General features: G+C 40.4%; 1 protein-coding gene across 7 annotated transcripts in view; it reads left to right on the top strand.

The window, feature by feature from the left end:
- Positions 1-21,056, top strand: part of DNAH7 (dynein axonemal heavy chain 7) — a 267,521-nt gene that overhangs the window by 221,238 nt on the left and 25,227 nt on the right. For all 7 annotated transcript variants that reach the window (XM_040475707.1, XM_040475712.1, XM_040475714.1 and 4 more), the window contains 2 exons: positions 5,507-5,707; positions 9,826-9,987. In XM_040475707.1, coding sequence (XP_040331641.1) covers positions 5,507-5,707; positions 9,826-9,987 — 363 coding nt within the window. The remainder of the gene's footprint in view (positions 1-5,506; positions 5,708-9,825; positions 9,988-21,056) is intronic.

Below are 21,056 nucleotides of genomic sequence, written 5' to 3'. Positions count from 1 at the left end.
GGGGTTTCTATTCTATTCCATTGGTCTATGTGTCTGTTTTTGTGCCAATACCATGCTGTCTTGATGATGACAGCTTTGTAGTAGAGGCTAAAGTCTGGGATTGTGATGCCTCCTGCTTTGGTCTTCTTCTTCAAAATTACTTTGGCTATTCGGGGCCTTTTGTGGTTCCATATGAATTTTAGGATTGCTTGTTCTAGTTTCGAGAAGAATGCTGGTGCAATTTTGATTGGGATTGCATTGAATGTGTAGATAGCTTTGGGTAGTATTGACATTTTGACAATATTTATTCTTCCAATCCATGAGCAGGGAATGTCTTTCCATTTCTTTAAATCTTCTTCAATTACCTTCATAAGCTTTCTATAGTTTTCAGCATACAGATCCTTTACATCTTTGGTTAGATTTATTCCTAGGTATTTTATGCTTCTTGGTGCAATTGTGAATGGGATCAGTTTCTTTATTTGTCTTTCTGTTGCTTCATTGTTAGTGTATAAGAATGCAACTGATTTCTGTACATTGATTTTGTATCCTGCAACTTTGCTGAATTCATGTATCAGTTCTAGCAGACTTTTGGTGGAGTCTGTCGGATTTTCCATGTATAATATCATGTCATCTGCAAAAAGCGAAAGCTTGACTTCATCTTTGCCAATTTGGATGCCTTTGATTTCCTTTTGTTGTCTGATTGCTGATGCTAGAACTTCCAGCACTATGTTAAACAACAGCGGTGAGAGTGGGCATCCCTGTCGTGTTCCTGATCTCAGGGAAAAAGCTCTCAGTTTTTCCCCGTTGAGGATGATGTTAGCTGTGGGCTTTTCATAAATGGCTTTTATGAGCTTTAAGTATGTTCCTTCTATCCCGACTTTCTCAAGGGTTTTTATTAAGAAAGGGTGCTGGATTTTGTCAAAGGCCTTTTCTGCATCGATTGACAGGATCATATGGTTTTTCTCTTTTTTTTTGTTAATGTGATGTATCACGTTGATTGATTTGCGAATGTTGAACCAGCCCTGCATCCCAGGAATGAATCCCACTTGATCATGGTGAATAATTCTTTTTATATGCCGTTGAATTCGATTTGCTAGTATCTTATTGAGAATTTTTGCATCCATATTCATCAGGTATATTGGCCTGTAGTTCTCTTTTTTTAATGGGTCTCTGTCTGGTTTAGGAATCAAAGTAATACTGGCTTCATAGAATGAGTTTGGAAGTTTTCCTTCCCTTTCTATTTTTTGGAATAGCTTGAGAAGGATAGGTATTATCTCTGCTTTAAACGTCTGGTAGAACTCCCCTGGGAAGCGTTCTGGTCCTGGACTCTTATTTGTTGGGAGATTTTTGATGACTGATTCAATTTCTTCGCTGGTGATGGGTCTGTTCAAGCTTTCTATTTCCTCCTGATTGAGTTTTGGAAGCGTGTGGCTGTTTAGGAATTTATCCATTTTTTCCAGGTTGTCCAATTTGTTGGCATATAATTTTTCATAGTATTCCCTGATAATTGCTTGTATCTCTGAGGGATTGGTTGTAATCATTCCATTTTCATTTGTGATTTCATCTATTTGGGTCATCTCCTTTTCTTTTTGAGAAGCCTGGCTAGAGGTTTATCAATTTTGTTTATTTTTTCAAAAAACCAACTCTTGGTTTCGTTGATCTGCTCTACAGTTTTTTTAGATTCTATATTGTTTATTCCTGCTCTGATCTTTATTATTTCTCTTCTTCTGCTGGGTTTAGGTGTCTTTGCTGTTCTGCTTCTATTTCCTTTAGGTGTGCTGTTAGATTTTGTATTTGGGATTTTTCTTGTTTCTGGAGATAGGCCTGGATTGCAATGTATTTTCCTCTCAGGACTGCCTTCGCTGCATCCCAAAGTGTCTGGATTGTTGTATTTTCATTTTCGTTTGTTTCCATATATTTTTTAATTTCTTCTCTAATTGCCTGGTTGACCCACTCATTCGTTAGTAGGGTGTTCTTTAACCTCCATGCTTTTGGAGGTTTTGCAGACTTTTTCCTGTGGTTGATTTCAAGCTTCATAGCATTGTGGTCTGAAAGTATGCATGGTATGATTTCAGTTCTTGTATACTTATGAAGGGCTGTTTTGTGACCCAGTATGTGATCTATCTTGGAGAATGTTCCATGTGCACTCGAGAAGAAAGTATATTCTGTTGCTTTGGGATGCAGAGTTCTAAATATATCTGTCAAGTCCATCTGATCCAATGTCTCATTCAGGGCCCTTGTTTCTTTATTGACCGGGTGTCTAGATGACCTATCCATTTCTGTAAGTGGGGTGTTAAAGTCCCCTGCAATTACCACATTCTTATCAATAAGGTTGCTTATGTCTGTGAGTAATTGTTTTATATATTTGGGGGCTCCTGTATTCAGTGCATAGACATTTATAATTGTTAGCTCTTCTTGATGGATAGACTCTGTGATTATTACATAATGCCCTTCTTCATCTCTTGTTACAGCCTTTAATTTAAAGTCTAGTTTGTCTGATATAAGTATGGCTACTCCAGCTTTCTTTTGACTTCCAGTAGCATGATAAATAGTTCTCCATCCCCTCACTCTCAATCTGAAGGTGTCCTCAGGTCTAAAATGAGTCTCTTGTAGACAGCAAATAGATGGGTCTTGTTTTTTTATCCATTCTGATACCCTATGTCTTTTGGTTGGAGCATTTAGTCCATTTACATTCAGTGTTATTATAGAAAGATATGGGTTTAGAGTCATTGTGATGTCCATAGGTTTCATGCTTGTAGCGATGTCTCTGTTACTTTGTCTCACAGTATCCCCCTTAGGATCTCTTGTAGGGCTGGTTTAGTGGTGATGAATTCCTTCAGTTTTTGTTTTTTGGGAAGACCTTTATCTCTCCTTCTATTCTAAATGACAGACTTGCTGGATAAAGGATTCTCAGCTGCATATTTTTTTCTGTTCATCACATTGAAGATCTCCTGCCATTCCTTGCTGGCCTGCCAAGTAGAGAGATCAGTCACAAGTCTTATAGGTCTCCCTTTATATGTTAGAGCACGTTTATCCCTAGCTGCTTTCAGAATTTTCTCTTTATCCTTGTATTTTGCCAGTTTCACTATGATATGTCGTGCAGAAGATCAATTCAAGTTACGTCTGAAGGGAGTTCTCTGTGCCTCTTGGATTTCAATGCCTGTTTCCTTCCCCAGATCAGGGAAGTTCTCAGCTATGATTTCTTCAAATACCCCTTCAGCACCTTTCCCTCTCTCTTCCTCCTCTGGAATACCAATTATGCATAGATTATTTCTCTTTAGTGCATCACTTAGTTCTCTAATTTTCCCCTGATACTCCTGGATATTTTTTATCTCTCTTTTTTCTCAGCTTCTCCTTTTTCCATAATTTTATCTTCTAGTTCACCTATTCTCTCCTCTGCCTCTTCAATCCGAGCCGTGGTTGTCTCCATTTTATTCTGCATCTCATTAATAGCATTTTTTAGCTCCTCCTGGCTGTTCCTTAGTCCCTTGATCTCTGTAGCAATAGATTCTCTGCTGTCCTTTACACTGTTTTCAAGCCCAGCGATTAATTTTATGACTATTATTCTAAATTCACTTTCTGTTATATTGTTTAAATCCTTTTTGATCAGTTCGTTAGCTGTTGCTATTTCCTGGAGATTCTTTTGAGGGGAATTCTTCCGTCATTTTGGATAGTCCCTGGAGTAGTGCAGAACTGCGGGGCACTTCCCCTGTACTGTCTTGAATAACTTGCATTGGTGGGCGGGGCCACAGTCAGACCTGATGTCTGCCCCCAGCCCACCACTGGGGCCACAGTCAGACTGGTGCGTGCCTTCTCTTCCCCTCTCCTAGGGGCGGGATTCACTGTGGGGTGGCGTGGCCTGTCTGGGCTACTTGCACACTGCCAGGCTTGTGGTGCTGGGGATCTGGCGTATTAGCTGGGGTGGGTAGGCAAGGTGCACGGGGGCACGAGCGGTAGGCTTAGCTCTCTTCTCCTTCAGTGCTGCTGCGGGAGGGGCCCTGCGGCACCAGGAAGGAGTCAGACCCGCCAGAGGGATGGATCTGCAGAAGCACAGCGTTAGGTGTTTGTGCGATGCAAGCAAGTTCCCTGGCAGGAACTGGTTCCCTTTGGGATTTTGGCTGGGGGATGGGCGAGGGAGATGGCGCTGGCAAGCGCCTTTGTTCCCCGCCAAGCTGAGCTCTGTCGCCCGGGGCTCAACAACTCTCCCTCCCGTTGCCTTCCAGCCTTCCCGCTCTCCGAGCAGAGCTGTTAACTTATAACCTTCCAGGTGTTAAGTCTCGATTGCTGTCCGAACACACTCTGTCCGGCCCCTCCGCTTTTGCCAGCCAGACTCGGGGGCTCTGCTTTGCCGGTGGGCTGCCCCTCCGCCCCGGCTCCCTCCCGCCAGTCCGTGGAGCGCGCACCGCCTCTCTGCCCTTTCTACCCTCTTCCGTGGGCCTCTTGTCTCTGCTTGGCTCCGGAGAATCCGTTCTGCTAGTCTTCTGGTGGTTTTCTGGGTTATTTAGGCAGCTGTGGGTGGAATCTAAGTGATCTGCAGGACGCGGTGAGTTCAGCGTCCTCCTACACTGCCATCTTCCTCTCTAGGCCATTCCTGTTGAACTGTGTCATATATACCCATTAGAATCACATAAGAGAGAAGAGCTGTCCCTGATGGCTGGCAAACCTAGCCCAAAGTCCCGTGAGTCACGTTGCTGAAGTCACTGGGCCTAGGGCAGCTGGTACGAGGGAAAAACGTTGCCCTCGCTCTCCACTGTTGTTACTAAAGAACAGAGGCATCTTTGCATCCTTCCATATTCACCTCACCCGTTGACCACATGAGTGCTCAAAAAATGTTTTATTGATAAAGAATTGCAGCTTAAGATACTACTGATATGGACAATCGAAGGAGGTAGCAATAGAGAGCAGGACTGAACAGGAAGCGGGGAATGGCCCATGGTAATCGTTCCTAGCCTATACAGCCTTTAAGACAGTGCTAAGTAAGTGTTCTCTTATCCTCCCTTGCACCAACTTGAATATCCCTTTAAGAAAATATAGCTAATAGTGATATTTAATACTTCACCTTTCAAAATGCTCTTTTTTTCTTTTCATCTCACTTGGTTTAATATTGACTGATGTTGCTCATTCTCACAACCTGGCTACAGCAAGAAGAATGGATTATTCTTAATCAGGCTCTTAGGCAGAGAATTATATCTATAAATATTTCAGCACATCAGTTAAGATATGAGATTTTGGGGGGAATGTCTTAGTCTCTATTGCGACCAACTCTAAATTCTATAATACCTCTGAGAACTTTATAGTCCTGTGATTTAAATTTTCAAGAAGGACGGCAACAGTCCGGGCCTTCTCAACGAAGTGTGTTGTTTCAGGGGCAGAATCAGATTTTAAGACCTTTGCCTTGAATTGCAGCAGTAGGCTCTATTTTGTAAAGATGCTTCCTCCTACCTCCAGGCCATCCCATGCACATATGATGCGGAGAGTTTCCTTGGATTTTAGACACCCATTTGTGTCTAATTTTCTTTTTTTGCAGGAGTTAAGCCCAGAATCGACGCATCCAGATTTCCGCATTTGGCTGACAAGTTACCCGTCACCAAACTTCCCCGTGTCCGTACTGCAGAATGGGGTGAAAATGACCAATGAGGCACCGAAAGGTTTACGGGCTAATATCGTTCGATCATACCTCATGGACCCGATCTCTGACCCTGAGTTCTTTGGCAGCTGCAAAAAGCCTGTTAGTAATGGCTAAGTCTTGTTACCTCAGCCCTGTGAAGCATTTCAAGTGGCCCCTGGTGATCACGAATGTGTGTGGCTGAGTAAAACTACAAATTAAATAGGCCTCCTGCCCTGCAGTGCGGTTGGTTTTGATTACTGATTATTGACTGTGCTGAAGTCAATTGTATTAATATTTTATTTTAATTTTACCACCAGCCTCATTTCTGCTCAGCTGAGATCTTCTGGGGCGTCATTAATAATGTAGCTCTCTATTGAGAAAGTCAGCTGTAAGCCATTCCCAGTACAAATCTGCAAGGTTGGAGAATCTTGTTTCAGGATATTAACTGAGCCCTGTGCTATTTGGAGCGATATCTTTAAATTAAAACATAAAAATATTTCCTCCATATAACTATAATGAGGACCAAAATGATTTTACTCCTTGATGGATGGGACTCATAAGGGTCTTTTTCAGCGTCACCAGGCAAGCAGGGAAACCGCCCACTGCTTTCATGATTAGAATTCTGCGTGTGAATGTCTGTGACCTAAAATTGTTTCACAGCATTTTACCATAATTAAAAATGGAAGGGTTTTCTTTTTAAGAGGGGTTATGAACCTTGGTAAGTTTCTGCCATTAAAGAGCTCACACTTTTGGTATCGGAATATGTTTTAAGTACACATCAAAAGAAAACATTAAAAATAAGGAAACACTTTCGTTGAAGTCTTGGGTACTAAAATAAAGCAAGAATCTATGTTTAAAACTAAGTCACACCTTAGCCCAAGCTTCTAAGACCTGCTGTAGGAGTAGCTTTCGCATTGATAAGGCCCAGAGGAGAGCAGGTTGCTTGCAGGTAGGTGGTAAGGGTATGTCTGCATGGGATAGGCTGGACAGAAGCCCTTTTGCAAAATCTTACTCCATTTCTTCTAGATCCAAAGATCTCTCCAGTGGAAGTCACACATATTGGAAGTCTAGGCGTTTATGAAGCACAATCCAAACCAAAAGCCAAATCTCCTCAAGTGCCAAAAGAGTACACCATAATTTTTGCTTTAACTTTTTATTTGGAAATAATTTTAAACTTACAGAAAAGTGGCAAGTATAAAAATAGTACAGAGAACACCCCTGTGCCCTGAACCCACATTCACCTCCTGTTAATATAGCTTGTGTGTGTAAGTTAGACATATCACAACCCTTTACTCCTAAATAAATAGTTTGATGTATATTTCTTAAGAATAGAGAGATTATCTTACCCTAGTACCATTATTAGTTTAATGGATTTAGCAAGAATACACTATTTTATCTAATTTACTGTTTGTGTTCCAAATTTGTCTGTTGATTCAGTCGTGTCCCTTAGAGCATCTTCCCTGTTCACTACAGATTGGTCTAGGGTTAGAATTGCATTTAGTCGCCACGTCTCTTTGCCTCCTTTTATCTCGAACATTGCCCTAGCCTTTGCCTTGGATGACATTGACATTTCTGAAGAATTTGTCTCCTCTTGTCTTTTTAATGGAACATTTCTCATTGGGGGCTGATATTTACTCATTATTAGATTCAAGTTATGCATTTTTAGCCAAAACACCACATTAGTGAAATTGTGTCCTCAGAGTATCACACTAGGTGCACGATTTTATCCCTCACTGTTGGTATAAATTTTGATCTCCCAGACAGAGTGTTGTCTGATTTCTTCAACGTGTAATTACTGCCTTACCCCTTGCAACTAATTGTCAGGCAGGGAGACATTTCATGGCCATGCCAATATCCTGTTCCTCAGCAACATCCACCCCAGCCCAGATTTAGTGGCCACTGATCAAGTTATTTCCCATGATAGTTCCAACTCCAGCACTCCCGCTGTATTTGACCCCTGCCACTCTAGAGTCCACAACAGCTTTCCCATCTCTCCCTTTACTTATGTGTTTTTGGGATGGACTTGGGAATTCCTTGGGGTTTTTTTCCCCCCAGTGGTTTACAATGCATTACTATCCTTAAGTCTTTTGCTCAAATTGTTCCAGATTTGGTCAGTGGGAGCACCTGTAAGCTGGCTCCTCTGTACTTTGTTCTAGGTCCCATCATTTATTATTATCATTATTATTATTATTATTATTATTATTGTTGTTGTTGTTGTTGTGATTATTACTTAGCTCTCTTACTTTCTGGCACCAGATGCTGCAAGCTCATCCATTGTTCAACCCTGGAACCAGCCATTTTTCTGTGGAGTCCTGGTTCTAGAGACCTAGATCTGGGTGCTACTGCCTTGTTTTGGTTCTTGGTCCTTTCAGGGGAGAAAACTTAGAAATATGCATGTACTCTCACACTCACACGCGTACACATATAGACGAGTATATATGTGCATCCAGATAAGTACATGTACACATCCATACTCATTCACATATTCTAGAGGTAATGAGTTTGTAATGTATAGCCAACTTCAGTCCATCCACCCAGGGTTCTTGCTTACTTTTCCTCATTCCATACGCGCATGCCACCGCTTCTGTGCTGAGCACCTGGCTCCCACATCATCACACTTGCCAACTTGCTCTGTTCTGTAATGGATCTAAAGTAGTTCCCGAATCCAGACAGCATGTGTCACTTTGCTTTTTCCCACCTCTCTGATTAAACTGATGCTACTTGGGGTTTGTCTCCACTCCCCCTTTGAGTTTATGCCACAGGGGAAACTTCCACCTGCCCTTGGACAAAACTTTGGGCAGCATCACGATTTTTCTGGTTACTGTCAGGTAATGAAATGACCTACAGTCATTTTAACTTGTAAATCCAGCCTGGATTCCAGAATCAGAAAGTGCAATGTAATATGTCAATCAGTACTTCGATTTTATTTAAAATAGAGGCTTCAACTCTCCAGAAACTTACCTAGGACCTGTAGTCAGTCGGCTTCATGCCACTGGGGAGAAGGATGGAGTTGGCATCTTTCTTTTTGTAATGATGGCTGCTGAGCCTGACCACTCAGTTTTGAGCATGTACAACTGCAAGGCAGAGCAGAGTGGAACTTCTGGTCCTGGGCTGCTTTTGCTTGGAGCTCTCGGGGCTTGGCAGGGGTTTAAATATCAAGTTTTCTCTTGTGAGTCTTTTCATGGGTTCTCCTTGGACTCCCCTTCTGGACTCCTCTGACTGTGACTCCATCCATCAGCTGACTGCTCATGCCCCCCTCAGCTGTTGGGTCTTGCCATTCACTTCGTACAGGCTCTTAACTGTCAGGATTTCCTCACCCTGTAACATAAGTCATCTTGACCAAGAAATGCTTAAAGTGGCCCCTGGCTGACATTCTTAATCCAGCGCCCCATCTGCTCATTGGGATCCAGGCTGGGTTGGCCCACTGTTGGAAGCGGGGCTCCGATTTCCCTCTCCTGATCCACTACCCTGTGGCCATAGACTGTTCTACTCTTTCTGTCATAAGTTGTGCACTTTTCCACTCAACCACCGCTGCAAGGAACATGCATCAGCTCTCTGAGCAGCCCCATTAATTCCTTCTCACTAGCTTGGACTAAGAAGATACATCCCATGCTCCTTTCTCCCTCTGGGATGGGGGAAAGAGGGCTCCCAGCACAGCAGCTGCTCTTTCCAAGGAAATCTTTACCAATTCTCTCTCAAGCTCTATATTGACCATTTTGTAACAGTCTTATGGAGGGGGCATCATACTTTCTGATTCAAGGCTGGCTTTGCCATTGAAAGTAACTGTAAGCCTTCTTCTTGCCTCAGAGTAACTAGAAAAGTTATGAAGCTGTCCAAAGTTTCAATCCGGAAGTCCTTCTTGTAGAGCTGCTTAATCGGTTTGAACTGTCTTCTTTGAAATATCTCCATGGTGGTCTGGGATCACCCATTTAGAATTAATTTTTCTTACCTCATGATGTTTCAGTTGGAACCTCCAGAATCCTATACGGTTACATTAAATAGACAAGCTTACTATACTCCCTAAAACCTGGTGCTCATAGCTGTGTCTGTCAACTGGACATGTGTACAAATGAGCATATTTTTGCCTAAATAGCCTATGGTAGTTAATTCTGTTTTAGTATACTTTGGGGTGGATATACTTATAAACAAAAAGAATTAAGTTCATTTAAAAATATGGTAGGTATAATGTAACGTGGCGGGGGGGGGACGTCATGTGGCACCGTTTCTTCTCGTTACAGGAAGAATTCAAGAAATTACTTTATGGCCTCTGCTTCTTTCATGCTTTGGTCCAAGAGAGACGGAAATTTGGACCCCTGGGGTGGAATATTCCTTATGAGTTCAACGAGACTGACCTAAGAATAAGTGTACAGCAACTCCACATGTTCCTGAACCAGTATGAGGTATCGTAAAAAGCACAGCAAGGATGTCACCTATTTTGCCCTCTATCATGTTGTGAGTGTTTGTAATAGTAAACGGGGAATTCTGATTAATTCACACCCTTATAAAATAAATAGCAGAATACTTCCCAACCACTTATTAGGTAGTACTTGGTTATGACAGGCTATCATAACGCTAGAATAGGTAGTTAGGACATTTGGTATGCCCAGTAGGAACCTATATTTTATCATTTATTTTTGACGTGTACACACCTGTAGGAATCTGCGAAGTGATCGTGTTATATTGAAAAGGATTTGAGAAGAACATACATCAACCAGGCTCCAAAATGAAAATACAAATGAATTTCCTTCTGTTCTGGAGCATGACTTTATTTTTAGGGAAATTTTACTGTGCTATTATTGTAGAATTTGAGCTGTTTGCCAGGAGGAAACAAATTCTTTAGGTCATTGATGTTTACCTGAGGTATGTAGATTTTGAGAGAAAGCCAAATGGCTTCATATCATATCAACCACATTTCAGCCCCTACAGTTCTCTCTCTTTCTGTCTGTCTGCCTCTCTCTCTCTCTCTTTCACACACACACACACACACACACACACACACACACACACACACACTACCCATATTATCTTTTTGCTACTTGACTATCAGTTGGCTTTTTAACATGTTTGCAACTCTGAAGCACTGCTTGTTAAACCAATCCTGCAAGTGTCCTGCAAGATACGAAGTTTTTTGAGGCAAATTCCTCCAAGTTTAGTTAGAAGTTTGTTCAAAATTAGTTGGAAAATTTTAGATCAATCAATCTCAAAGTATCAAAAAAACTGACTTTGTGAAACTTTTAGTTAACTTGGGATTATTTTTTTAAAACCTATAAACAGGAAGGTATTGAATTCTGTCTCTACAAAAGCAAAGAAAAAACAGATATCAAGAGCTCACATGACATATCTAAACTTAGGTGAAGGATCTTTGATCTGTGTTTCATTGGACAGATTCCTATTCTGTACTCAAATGAAATGAGTTGAGAGGCCTTTGACTTTGCAGCAATTTAAAATTGGGAAAGGATTTAAAAGGAAGCATGAATTTGATGAATTTCTGTCTTGTAGGAATATTTATATATAAAAAAGATACTAAGAATGGAGACCAAAATACAGTGATACAGTGCCTGCAGAAGTATTTGAACTAAGATAATTATACTTTTCAATACAAAAAATAAGAAGGAGGGGGCTCTCTCTAGTTCATTTAGCAATTTGTTCAAGCATCTGTAGCAATTTATTCAAGCACCTGTAGAGTATATCCTAACTTAAAATATGATAGTAGTGAAGAGTCAGTTAAAAATGGCAGCAATTTAAAATTTAGTAACCATTAAGTGAAGCTCTGTAGAATATTATAGAGATTAAAAGCAGTGAGACCATATTGAAAATTACATTCTTTGGGAAACTATCAGAGATGTTATCTGAAACAGATGTATCTAAGAAGTTAAAGTGTGTGAATATATAGCAAGAAAAGTATGTTCTGCATATACTCTCAGGGTAATCATAATTTTTTTTTTGCTTCCATTTCCTAATTATTTTCAGAAATCTTACTTTGAAAACAATGTTTGAGTAGAACTACTCAGGGGCCTACCGATACACTAAACTAGATTTGCCAATATACCGTTTTTTAATTATATAATACTAATTCTCTAATGCCCATGATCACTCTCAAAGTGTTCCAGTTTGGACAGTAGTATATTTGGTCACCTTAACTGTTTAAAGACGGAGACATAAACAAGGAGGTAAGCAACTCGGCTGGATGTGATTAGGTTCCTACAGAGGAAGAGGTACCCAGGACTGAGTGCATAGAGGTTTTCAGGGTGAAGGAACCATAAAAGAGTCTAAAAAGGGTCAAATAAGTGAAAAGGTTTGGTTAATGATAAGGGATCTGGAGCATACTTATATGAAATGGTAACTGATTTGGGAGTTATTCTATTATTATTGGTGTCCTTTTAGCAGAATATTTGCATTTTAGAAAATCACTTACCTGGAGCTACCAGAAACTGGAAAAGGCAGAGAAGGATCCTCTTAGAAGCTTTGAAGGAGCACTGCTTTGCCAACACCTTGATTTCAAACTTCTAGCCTCCAGAACTATCAGACAATAAATTTCTCTTATTTTAAGCCAACTGTCAGCAGCCCCAGGAAACTAATGCAGGAGACCATCACGATGACCCAGGCAAGAAACGATAAGAGTTTAAATTAAAGCATTTGAGCTAGGATGAGGAACATTGTAGAGATACAATAGATATGTAGGAAAAAGGGTTGAAATGACTTAGATATTAAATGGCAAAGGGAGAAGAAGTCTTGATTGATGTTAATTTTCTGGTCTGGATAGGTGGAGGTACCTTTCATTAATCCAGACAGGGAGTAGTCCCAGGAAGTTAATAGGTATACAGCAGGTGGGTTAGTGGAATGGGGATGGTGAAAGGGGTAATTAATTCATTCTCTTAAATTTTATACACCCTGGAAGTATATCTACTAAGCTCTTGGCATACAGATATAAACCCCAAGAGAAGAAAGTGAACAAAATCCAGAAATTTATGAATTGGTAAAGTGTTAAGAGAAACCTGAGAATACCTGAGATTTCAAAGGGAGGTCTTGTAACCTAAGAAGAGAACTAAGGACTGTTGGTGAGCACCCAAAATCAATGGTTGGAGAGAAAACAGATCAAGGTGTAGGGAAAACTTTGGAAAAGCAACAGAATAGGGAATGATTATCTTACGGAATACTACTGTTCCCCTTCCCCATTTTCTTTTCTCTGGCTGCATCAAAATAATAGAACCACCTCCCACCCAAACTCAAGCTAGAAATCTGGGAGTCATTGGCACTCAGTTATTCCTTATCCCTCCTTAAGCACGCCCTACCTCCCTCCACTCCCCTCCTTCCTGCTCTACCCCATGCCCTAAAAACAGACCCCTCTTATCCATGGTTTGCATTCCTCAATTTTAGTCACCTGCGGTCTAGTGCGGTCTGGAAGCAGATGATCCTCTTCCGACATATTATCAGAAGGTCAGTAGTAGCCTAATGCTATGTCACAATGCCTACATCATTCATCCTACTTCATTTTGTCACGTAAGCATTTTATCATCTCACATCATTACAAGAGGAAGGGTGAATACAGTGCTATATTTTGAAAGAGACCACATTCACTTGACTTTTATTATAGTATATTGTTCTAATTGTTCTATTTCATTATTAGTTATTATGAGTTGTTGTTAGTCTCTTACTGTGCCTAATTTATAAATTAAACTTTGTCATTGGTATGTATATATAGGACAAAACAGCTCTCTGTGGTTTCAAGCATCCATTGGGTACCTGGCAACACCTCTTCCAAGGATAAGGTGGGGTGGGGGGCTGCTATACTGCATGCCCACAGTCTACTTGCTTTTCTGTCTGCATGATGTGCTCGTTCACATCTCTGAGCCTTGGCATATATTTTCCTTTGCTCTGAGTGCGCTTTCCTATGCCCAATCTTTGTTTACTTTTGGGAATGTTTCTTGAATAACCATCTCAGACTCAGGAGCCAAGTGTGCCTCCCTGTTGGCACATTTCTACATGCCATTTTGGCTGAGGGTCACTTTGTCCAGCATTGTCGAGAATCCTTATCATTGTAGGTGAGCACATATAAAAGCAGGAGATGATTCCATATTTTTTTTGGCCCTTCATGATCTACTGTTATCCTTTCCCTGACATACTCTAGCTGAGTAGCCAGAAACATGGGTACCCACCGCCATTTTGCTCTGGTAGCCTTGACAGAGCTGGTGATACATGTAGGACACTGGGAACTACAAAATTTTGCTCAGAAGGGGAACACGTTTTGTCAGATTGTAAGCCACTAGACTGTATGGTGACTTTGATTTGTTTACCCTTTTTTCCTTAGTGCCTAAATATGTATATGTGGTATATGGCTCAGTGTCTGTTTTATAAATGAATCACAATGAGTGGAAAGATCTTTAAGCTCTCAGTAAGAATGGCAACACTACTACCATTAGAAATTTAGCATTGTAATTGTAGCATTTAAAATGAATAGGCCAGGGCGCCTGGGTGGCTCAGTCAATTAGGCACCCAACTTGGTTTCAGCTCAGGTCATGATCTCATAGTTTTGTGAGTTCAAGCCTCACATTGGACTCTGTGCTGGTAGTACTGAGCCTCCTTGATATTGTCTCTTTCTCCCTCTTCTTCTGCCCCTCTCCAACTCATGCTGTCTCTCTCTCAGAAATAAATAAGCTTTTAAAATTTTTTAAAAAATTAAATGACTAGGAAATGGGAGAAGTATTCAATAATTTATGATAGAATAATTGATTATTTGCTTCTTGGAAAAAATTAAGTTAGATTATTTATACTGTGTAAATCTTGTTGGATTAAAGACAGGAAACAAAAATTAAACTGTAAAAGGTACGTGTAATCTACTTGGCAGATGGACAACTACTTTGTTTTTCTTGATTTGGTAGGGGTGTGTGTGTGTGTGTGTGTGTGTGTGTGTGTGTGTGTGTGTAAGGCCCACCCCTCTCTCTCTCACCCTACTCTTACCGCAAAGCAACTAATTTTCCAGCTTAGGACATATCTGCACAGAAGTTTTCCTATACACATATAGATACATATATATATAAGCACAACATATACACAAGCTTTTTTTCTCAAAAACATAATTATATTTGCATACTCACTTTCAGCTTGCTTTTTTCATTCCGAAAATATTGTGGACAACTTCCAAAGTAGAGATGTTTGGGTTTTTTTTTTAGTTTATTTTATTAATTTTGAGAGAGAGCGCACAAGTTGGGAGGAGCAGAGAGAGGGAGAGAGAGAATCCCAATCAGGCTCCACACTGTCAGTGCAAAGTCTGATGTGAGGCTCAAATTCACAAACTGCTCGATCATGACCTGTGCCATAGTCAGCCCTTAACCAACTGAGCCACCCAGGTGCCCCAATAGAGATCTTTGTTTAATGGCTGCTTACATAGCATTTGTCTTTGTTGACTACTAGAATTTTACTTCCTTTTTATTTTTTGCTTCTAAGCAATGCTAAAATGGACGACTTTGTGTTCACCTTTGCATACAAGTTGCTGACTTTAGGGTTTGTTTCCATGTACACCTCCTCCCCATTCATGATCTCAACCCTCATAACAATAGGCCCAGAAGCAACTGCCATCATTTCTGCAACCCCAAGCAGGGTGCTCAGGCACCTGGGAAAATGCACACCCCAATGTGATTGGCCCTGGTTGTGATCAAGCTGCTGAGAGAAACAACATGTTCCCCATTAGCTGTCAGGCATGTTGACAGGTTTAACCCTTTTGACATAAATCAAACTCTTCCCTTCTAGACTTCATCTTATGTCTGCATCAGGAAGCCCTCCCAGGGGCCAGGTGGTTCACCTTTGGTCTACCTCATTCACTACCTATTTACTTTGTTAATGAGTTTTCTTGCTACGTTTCATTTTTATGAGGTGGGGACCTGTCAACAAGGTAAGTCCAAGTAGTGCATACATCTCATCAAACTCCCCTCACAAGAAGGACAAAACATGCCTGACTTCTCCTTCCTGGTTCTGTTTGTTTCTCTACAAGGTCTTGGTCACTGAAACCTGTTCTCCTGAATTCTCTGCCTTCTGTTCCACTTCTAAAAAATAACAAGTCTCATAATTTCCAACCTCTAATTTGATAAATTTCCCCTCTCTAACCCCTACTAGCTACTCTTCCTTAGTGCTGTTATTTCTATTGAAGAGATTCCTCAAAGTGGGATCCCAGGAATGTGGAATAGATACTCTAACTTTTAACAGATAATGGCAAGAAGGGCCTGAAAGAACAAAGAGGATGAAATAATCCCAAAGTAAAAGATTGCTATCTTCTAAAACCTTGCTTATCAACAATAGCCAAACCAGGAAGAGAGCCCAAATGTCCATTGACTAATGAATGGAGAAGATGTTGATCTTGAAGGGGCAGAAGCCAAGATGGTGGAGCAGCGTGGAAGTTCTCTGCTTCTCTCATCCCTAAAATGCATCTAGGTCATCAACAAACCATTTTGCACACCTAGAAAATTGATCTAAGGATTAACACAACAACCTGTGTAACTTGAGCCACAGAACTCGGTGGGTACACAGTGTGGAGAGGTGAACTGGGGTAGAGAGAAGCTGTAGAGGGTAGGGGGCTGATTTTGTTTGTAGAGAGAGGTCAGAGACAGGGGTGAGAGTACAAGAACAGCACTCCCCCTAAAAGCAGCTAGAGAGAGAAAGAGTGGAAACACGCACAAGGGTCTGAATGAGAAAGGGAGAGAGGGGTGGGTTTCAATAGTATTAGGACTCTACAAAAAGGGGAGTGCAAGGTCATAAATTCTGCAGCTCGATACCTGGTGGTGCTCTGATGGGAAGGGTGATTCCACAGGAGCAGTGAGGTGAGGTCCAAGGGGTCCTCGGGCTACCCAGAGAGAGGTGGTTCCCCTATCAGGAGGACATTTGGTAGAGGCCATGCAGCATCCCCACGGGAAAAGGTCCCAGGTGGACCCTGAAGAACAGCAATGTTTGCTGGTGTTAGACAAGGTCACTAGGATGTGATGAAGCCTGGTACCTGTTATGTGTTGGGATTTACCATAGTCCCTGAACTGCTGCTGCTACACAATCACATGAACTTTCTCTGGGAAAGGCTGGCACCTGGACGCAGTCTCTGGTCCTCCGCAGCAGCACGGTCTCATGAGCATTCCCAGGGGCAAGCCAGCACCCAGCCATTGCTCAGCAAGACCCTCTGCCAGAGGGTTGGAGCAGGCCCACGCTGCAGGACCCTCAGAAGTGAGGGGTTTGGAAACACAGCCCTGTCAAGATAAAATTTGGGAGAGGTGCCACCTGGCAAGCTGATGGGTTGGTCATGGACAGTATAGAAGCGGGGAGTGGACAGAAGTGAAGACAAAGGAGGGGTGCCTGACGGCCGGTCAGTAAGAGCATACAGTTCTGATGCTGGACACTGGGAAGCTGGGTGACCCCATTTGCACCTCTCCTGCACCTGCAGATACACTGATCTGCCCTGGTAAGCTAAGCAGCACCACCTGGTGGAGAACAGAGTTGTTACACCAAGCCCCATCCAACTGCGCCAACCAAGCCCTAGAGGACCATCACAAGTCTCTCCCCCTGCTTAGTATATGGACTATAAAGTGCTTAATAATTTGACTTCTACGGGAAACTGGATGTAATTTCATTCAGATTTCATTCTGTTCACTGGTTCAACATTTTTTTTTCTCTTTTTCTTGGATACAGAAAAATTATTTTTATTTTCTCTTTTTAGATATATATTTTTAAATTTTTATTATATTTTTTAATTTTTTTGGTAAGTTTTTTAGTATATTTTACTTTCTTCATTTTATTTTATTCTATTGTATACATTTTTTAAATTTTTAAATGTTTTGGTTTTTTTCTTTTTCTTTTTCTTTTTTTTTCTTTTCTTTCCCTTTTTTCTCTATTCTATCAAGCTTGTTTCAACAACCGGGCCAAAACACACTTAGGATCTAGCTTTCATTATTAGATTTTTTGTGTTGTTTCTAATTTTTAATTTTATTATTTCTCTGCCTCCAAAATGAAAAAAAGAAGCAATTCACGCCCCCAAAAAAGAACAGGAAGAAATGACAGCCAGGGACTTAATAATCACAAACATAAAGAAACTCATTGACAATAATACCATAATAGTAGGGTACTTTGACACCCCATTTACAGTAGTGGACACATCATCTAAACAAAAAATAAACAAGGAAACAATGGCTTTGAATGACACACTGGACCAAATGGACTTAACAGATATATTCAGAACATTTCATCCTAAAGCAATGGAATACATTCTTCTCAAGTGCACATGGAGCATTCTCCAGAATAGATCACATACTGGGACACAAATCAGCCCTCCACAAGTACAAAAAGATTGAGATCATACCATGCATAGTTTCAGACCACAACACTATGAAACTCGAAATCAACCAAAAGAAAAAATTTGGAAAGACAATGAATACTTGGAGATTAAAGAAAATCCTACTAAAGAATGAATGGGTTAACTAAGAAGTTAAAGAGGAAATTAAAAAGTTCATGGAAACCGATGAAAATGATAACACCACAGCCCAAAACCTCAGGGATGCAGCCAAAAGCAGTCATAAGAGGGAAGTATATAGCAATCCAGACCTTCCTAAAAAAGGAAGAAAGGTCTCAGATACACAACTTAACTTTATACCTTAAAGAGCTGGAAAAAGAACAGCAAATAAAACCCAAAATAAGCAGAAGACAGGAAATAATAAAGATTACAGCAGAAATCAAGGCTATAGAAACCAAAAAAAAAAAATAATAATAATAAAAAAACAAAACAGTAGAACAGATCAATGAAATCAGGGGCTAGTTCTTTGAAAGAATTAACAAAATTGATGAACCCCTGGTTAGTTTGATCAAAAAGAAAAAGGAAAGGACCCAAATAAATAAAATCAAGAATGAAAGAGGAAAGATCACAACCAACACTGCAGAAATACAAATGATAATAAGAGATGTTATGAGCAATTAAATGCCAATAAATTGGGCAATCTGGAAGAAATGGACAAATTCCTGGAAACAAACTACCAAAACTCAAACAGGAAGAAACAGAAAATTTGAACAGACACATCACCGGTAAAGAAATTGAATTAGTAATCAAAAATCTACCCCCCCCCCCAAAAAAAAAAGAGTCCAAGGCTGGATGGCTTTCCAGGGAATTCTACCAAACATTTAAAGAAGAGTTAACACCTATCCTTATGAAGCTGTGACAAAAGATAGCAATGGAAGGAAAACTTCCATACTCATTCTACAAGGCAAGGCCAGCATTACCTTGATTCCAAATCCAGAGACCCCAATAGAAAAGAGAACTACAGACCAATTTCCCTGATGAACATGGATGCAAAAATTTGCAACAAGATACTAGCAAACCATATCCAACAATACATTAAAAGAATTATTCACCACAATCTAGTGTGATGTATACCTGGGGTTCAGTGTGGGTTCAATATCTGCAAATCAATCCAAGTGACACATCACATTAATAAAAGAAAGGACAAGAACCACATGATCCTCTCAATAGATGCAGAGAAAGCATTTGACAAAATGCAGCATCGTTTATTGATAAAATCCCTCAAGAAAGTAGGGATAGAAATATCATACCTCAAGATCATAAAAGCCATGTATGAAAGACCCACCGTTAATATCATCCTCAATGGGGAAAAACTGAGAGCTTTTCCCCCTAAGGTCAGGAACATTACAGGGATTTCCACTCTCACCATTGTTATTCAACATAGTATTGGAAGTCCCAGCCTCAGCAATCAGACAGCACAAAGAAATGAAAGGCATCCAAATCGGCAAGGAAGATGTTAAACCTTCACTGTTTAGAGATGATATAATACTCTATATGGGAAACTCAAAAGATTCTACCAAAAAACTAGAACTTATCCATGAATTCAGCAAAGTCACAGGATATGAAATCTATGCACAGATATTGGTTGCATTCCTATACAACTATAATGAAGCAGCAGAAAGAGAAATCAAGGAATCGATCCCATTTATGATTGCACCAAAAACCATAAAATACCTAGGAATAAACCTAACCAAATAGGTGAAAAATCTATACACTGAAAAGAATAGAAAGCTTATGAAAGAAATTGAAGAAGACACACACAAAAAAGGGAAAGAGATTCCATGCTCCTGGATAAGAAGAACAAATATTGTTAAAATGCCGATACTACCCAAAGCAATCTACATATTCAATGCAATCCCTATCAAAATAACACCAGCATTCTTCACAAAGCTAGAACAAATAATCCTAAAATTAGTATGGAACCAGAAAAGACCCCGAATACCCAAAACAATCCTGAATTTGAAGATTTGAGGATATGTTACAAAGCTGTAATCATGAAGAAAGTATGGCACAAAAACAGACACTTAGATCAATGGAACAGAATAGAGAACCCAGAAATGGCCCACAAACATATGGCCAACTAGTCTTTGACAAAGCAGGAAAGAATAGCCAATGAATAAAGACAGTCTCTTCAGCAAAGGTATTGGGAAAATTGAACAATAACATGCAGAAGGTTGAACCTGGACCATACACATAATACACACCATACACAAAAATAGAATGGATGAAAGACCTAAACCTAAGACAGGAAGCCATCAAAATCCTCGAAGAGAAAACAGGCAAATACCTCTTTGACCTTAGCCGCAGCAACTTCTTACTCATCACGTCTCTGGAGGCAAGGGAAACAAAAGCAAAAATGAACTATTGGGACCTCATCAAGATGAAAAGCTGCACAGCGAAGGATACAATCAGCAAAACTAAAAGGCAACCAACAGAATGGGAGAAGATATTTGCAAATGTCATATCAGATAAAGGGTTAGTATCCAAAATCTATGAAGAACTTATCAAACTCAACACCCAAAAAACAAATAATCCAGTGAAGAAATGGGCAAAAGACATGAATAGAGACTTTTCCAAAGAAGACATCCAGATGGCCAACAGACACATGAAAAAATGCTCAACATCACTCATCATCAGGTAAATACAAATCAAAACCACAATGAGATACTACCTCACACCAGTCAAAATGGCTAAAATCAATAACCCAGGACACAACAGATGTTGGTGAGGATGCAGAGAAAGAGGAACACTTTCACACTGCTGGTGGGAATCCAAATTGGTGCAGCCACCCTGGAAAACACTGGAGATGAATCACTGGAATCTGCTTCTAAAATCATTGTACTATATACTAACTAACTTGGATGTAAAATTTTTTTTTTATATATGAAATTTATTGTCAAATTGGTTTCCATACAACACCCAGTGCTCATCCCAAAAGGTGCCCTCCTCAATACCCATCACCCACCCTCTCCTCCCTCCCACCCCCCATCAACCCTCAGTTTGCTCTCAGTTCTCAACAGTCTCTTATGCTTTGGCTCTCTCCCACTCTAACCTCTTTTTTTTTTTTTTTCCTTCCCCTCCCCCATGGGTTCCTGTTAAGTTTTTCAGGATCCACATAAGAGTGAAACCATATGGTATCTGTCTTTC

This window comes from Herpailurus yagouaroundi, unplaced genomic scaffold (genome assembly GCF_014898765.1).
Source record: "Herpailurus yagouaroundi ecotype Mexico unplaced genomic scaffold, PumYag 140, whole genome shotgun sequence".
Lineage (NCBI taxonomy): Eukaryota > Metazoa > Chordata > Mammalia > Carnivora > Felidae > Herpailurus > Herpailurus yagouaroundi.
The sequence above is the reverse complement of the archived record's forward strand: the minus strand, read 5'-3'. Positions and strand labels throughout refer to the sequence as shown.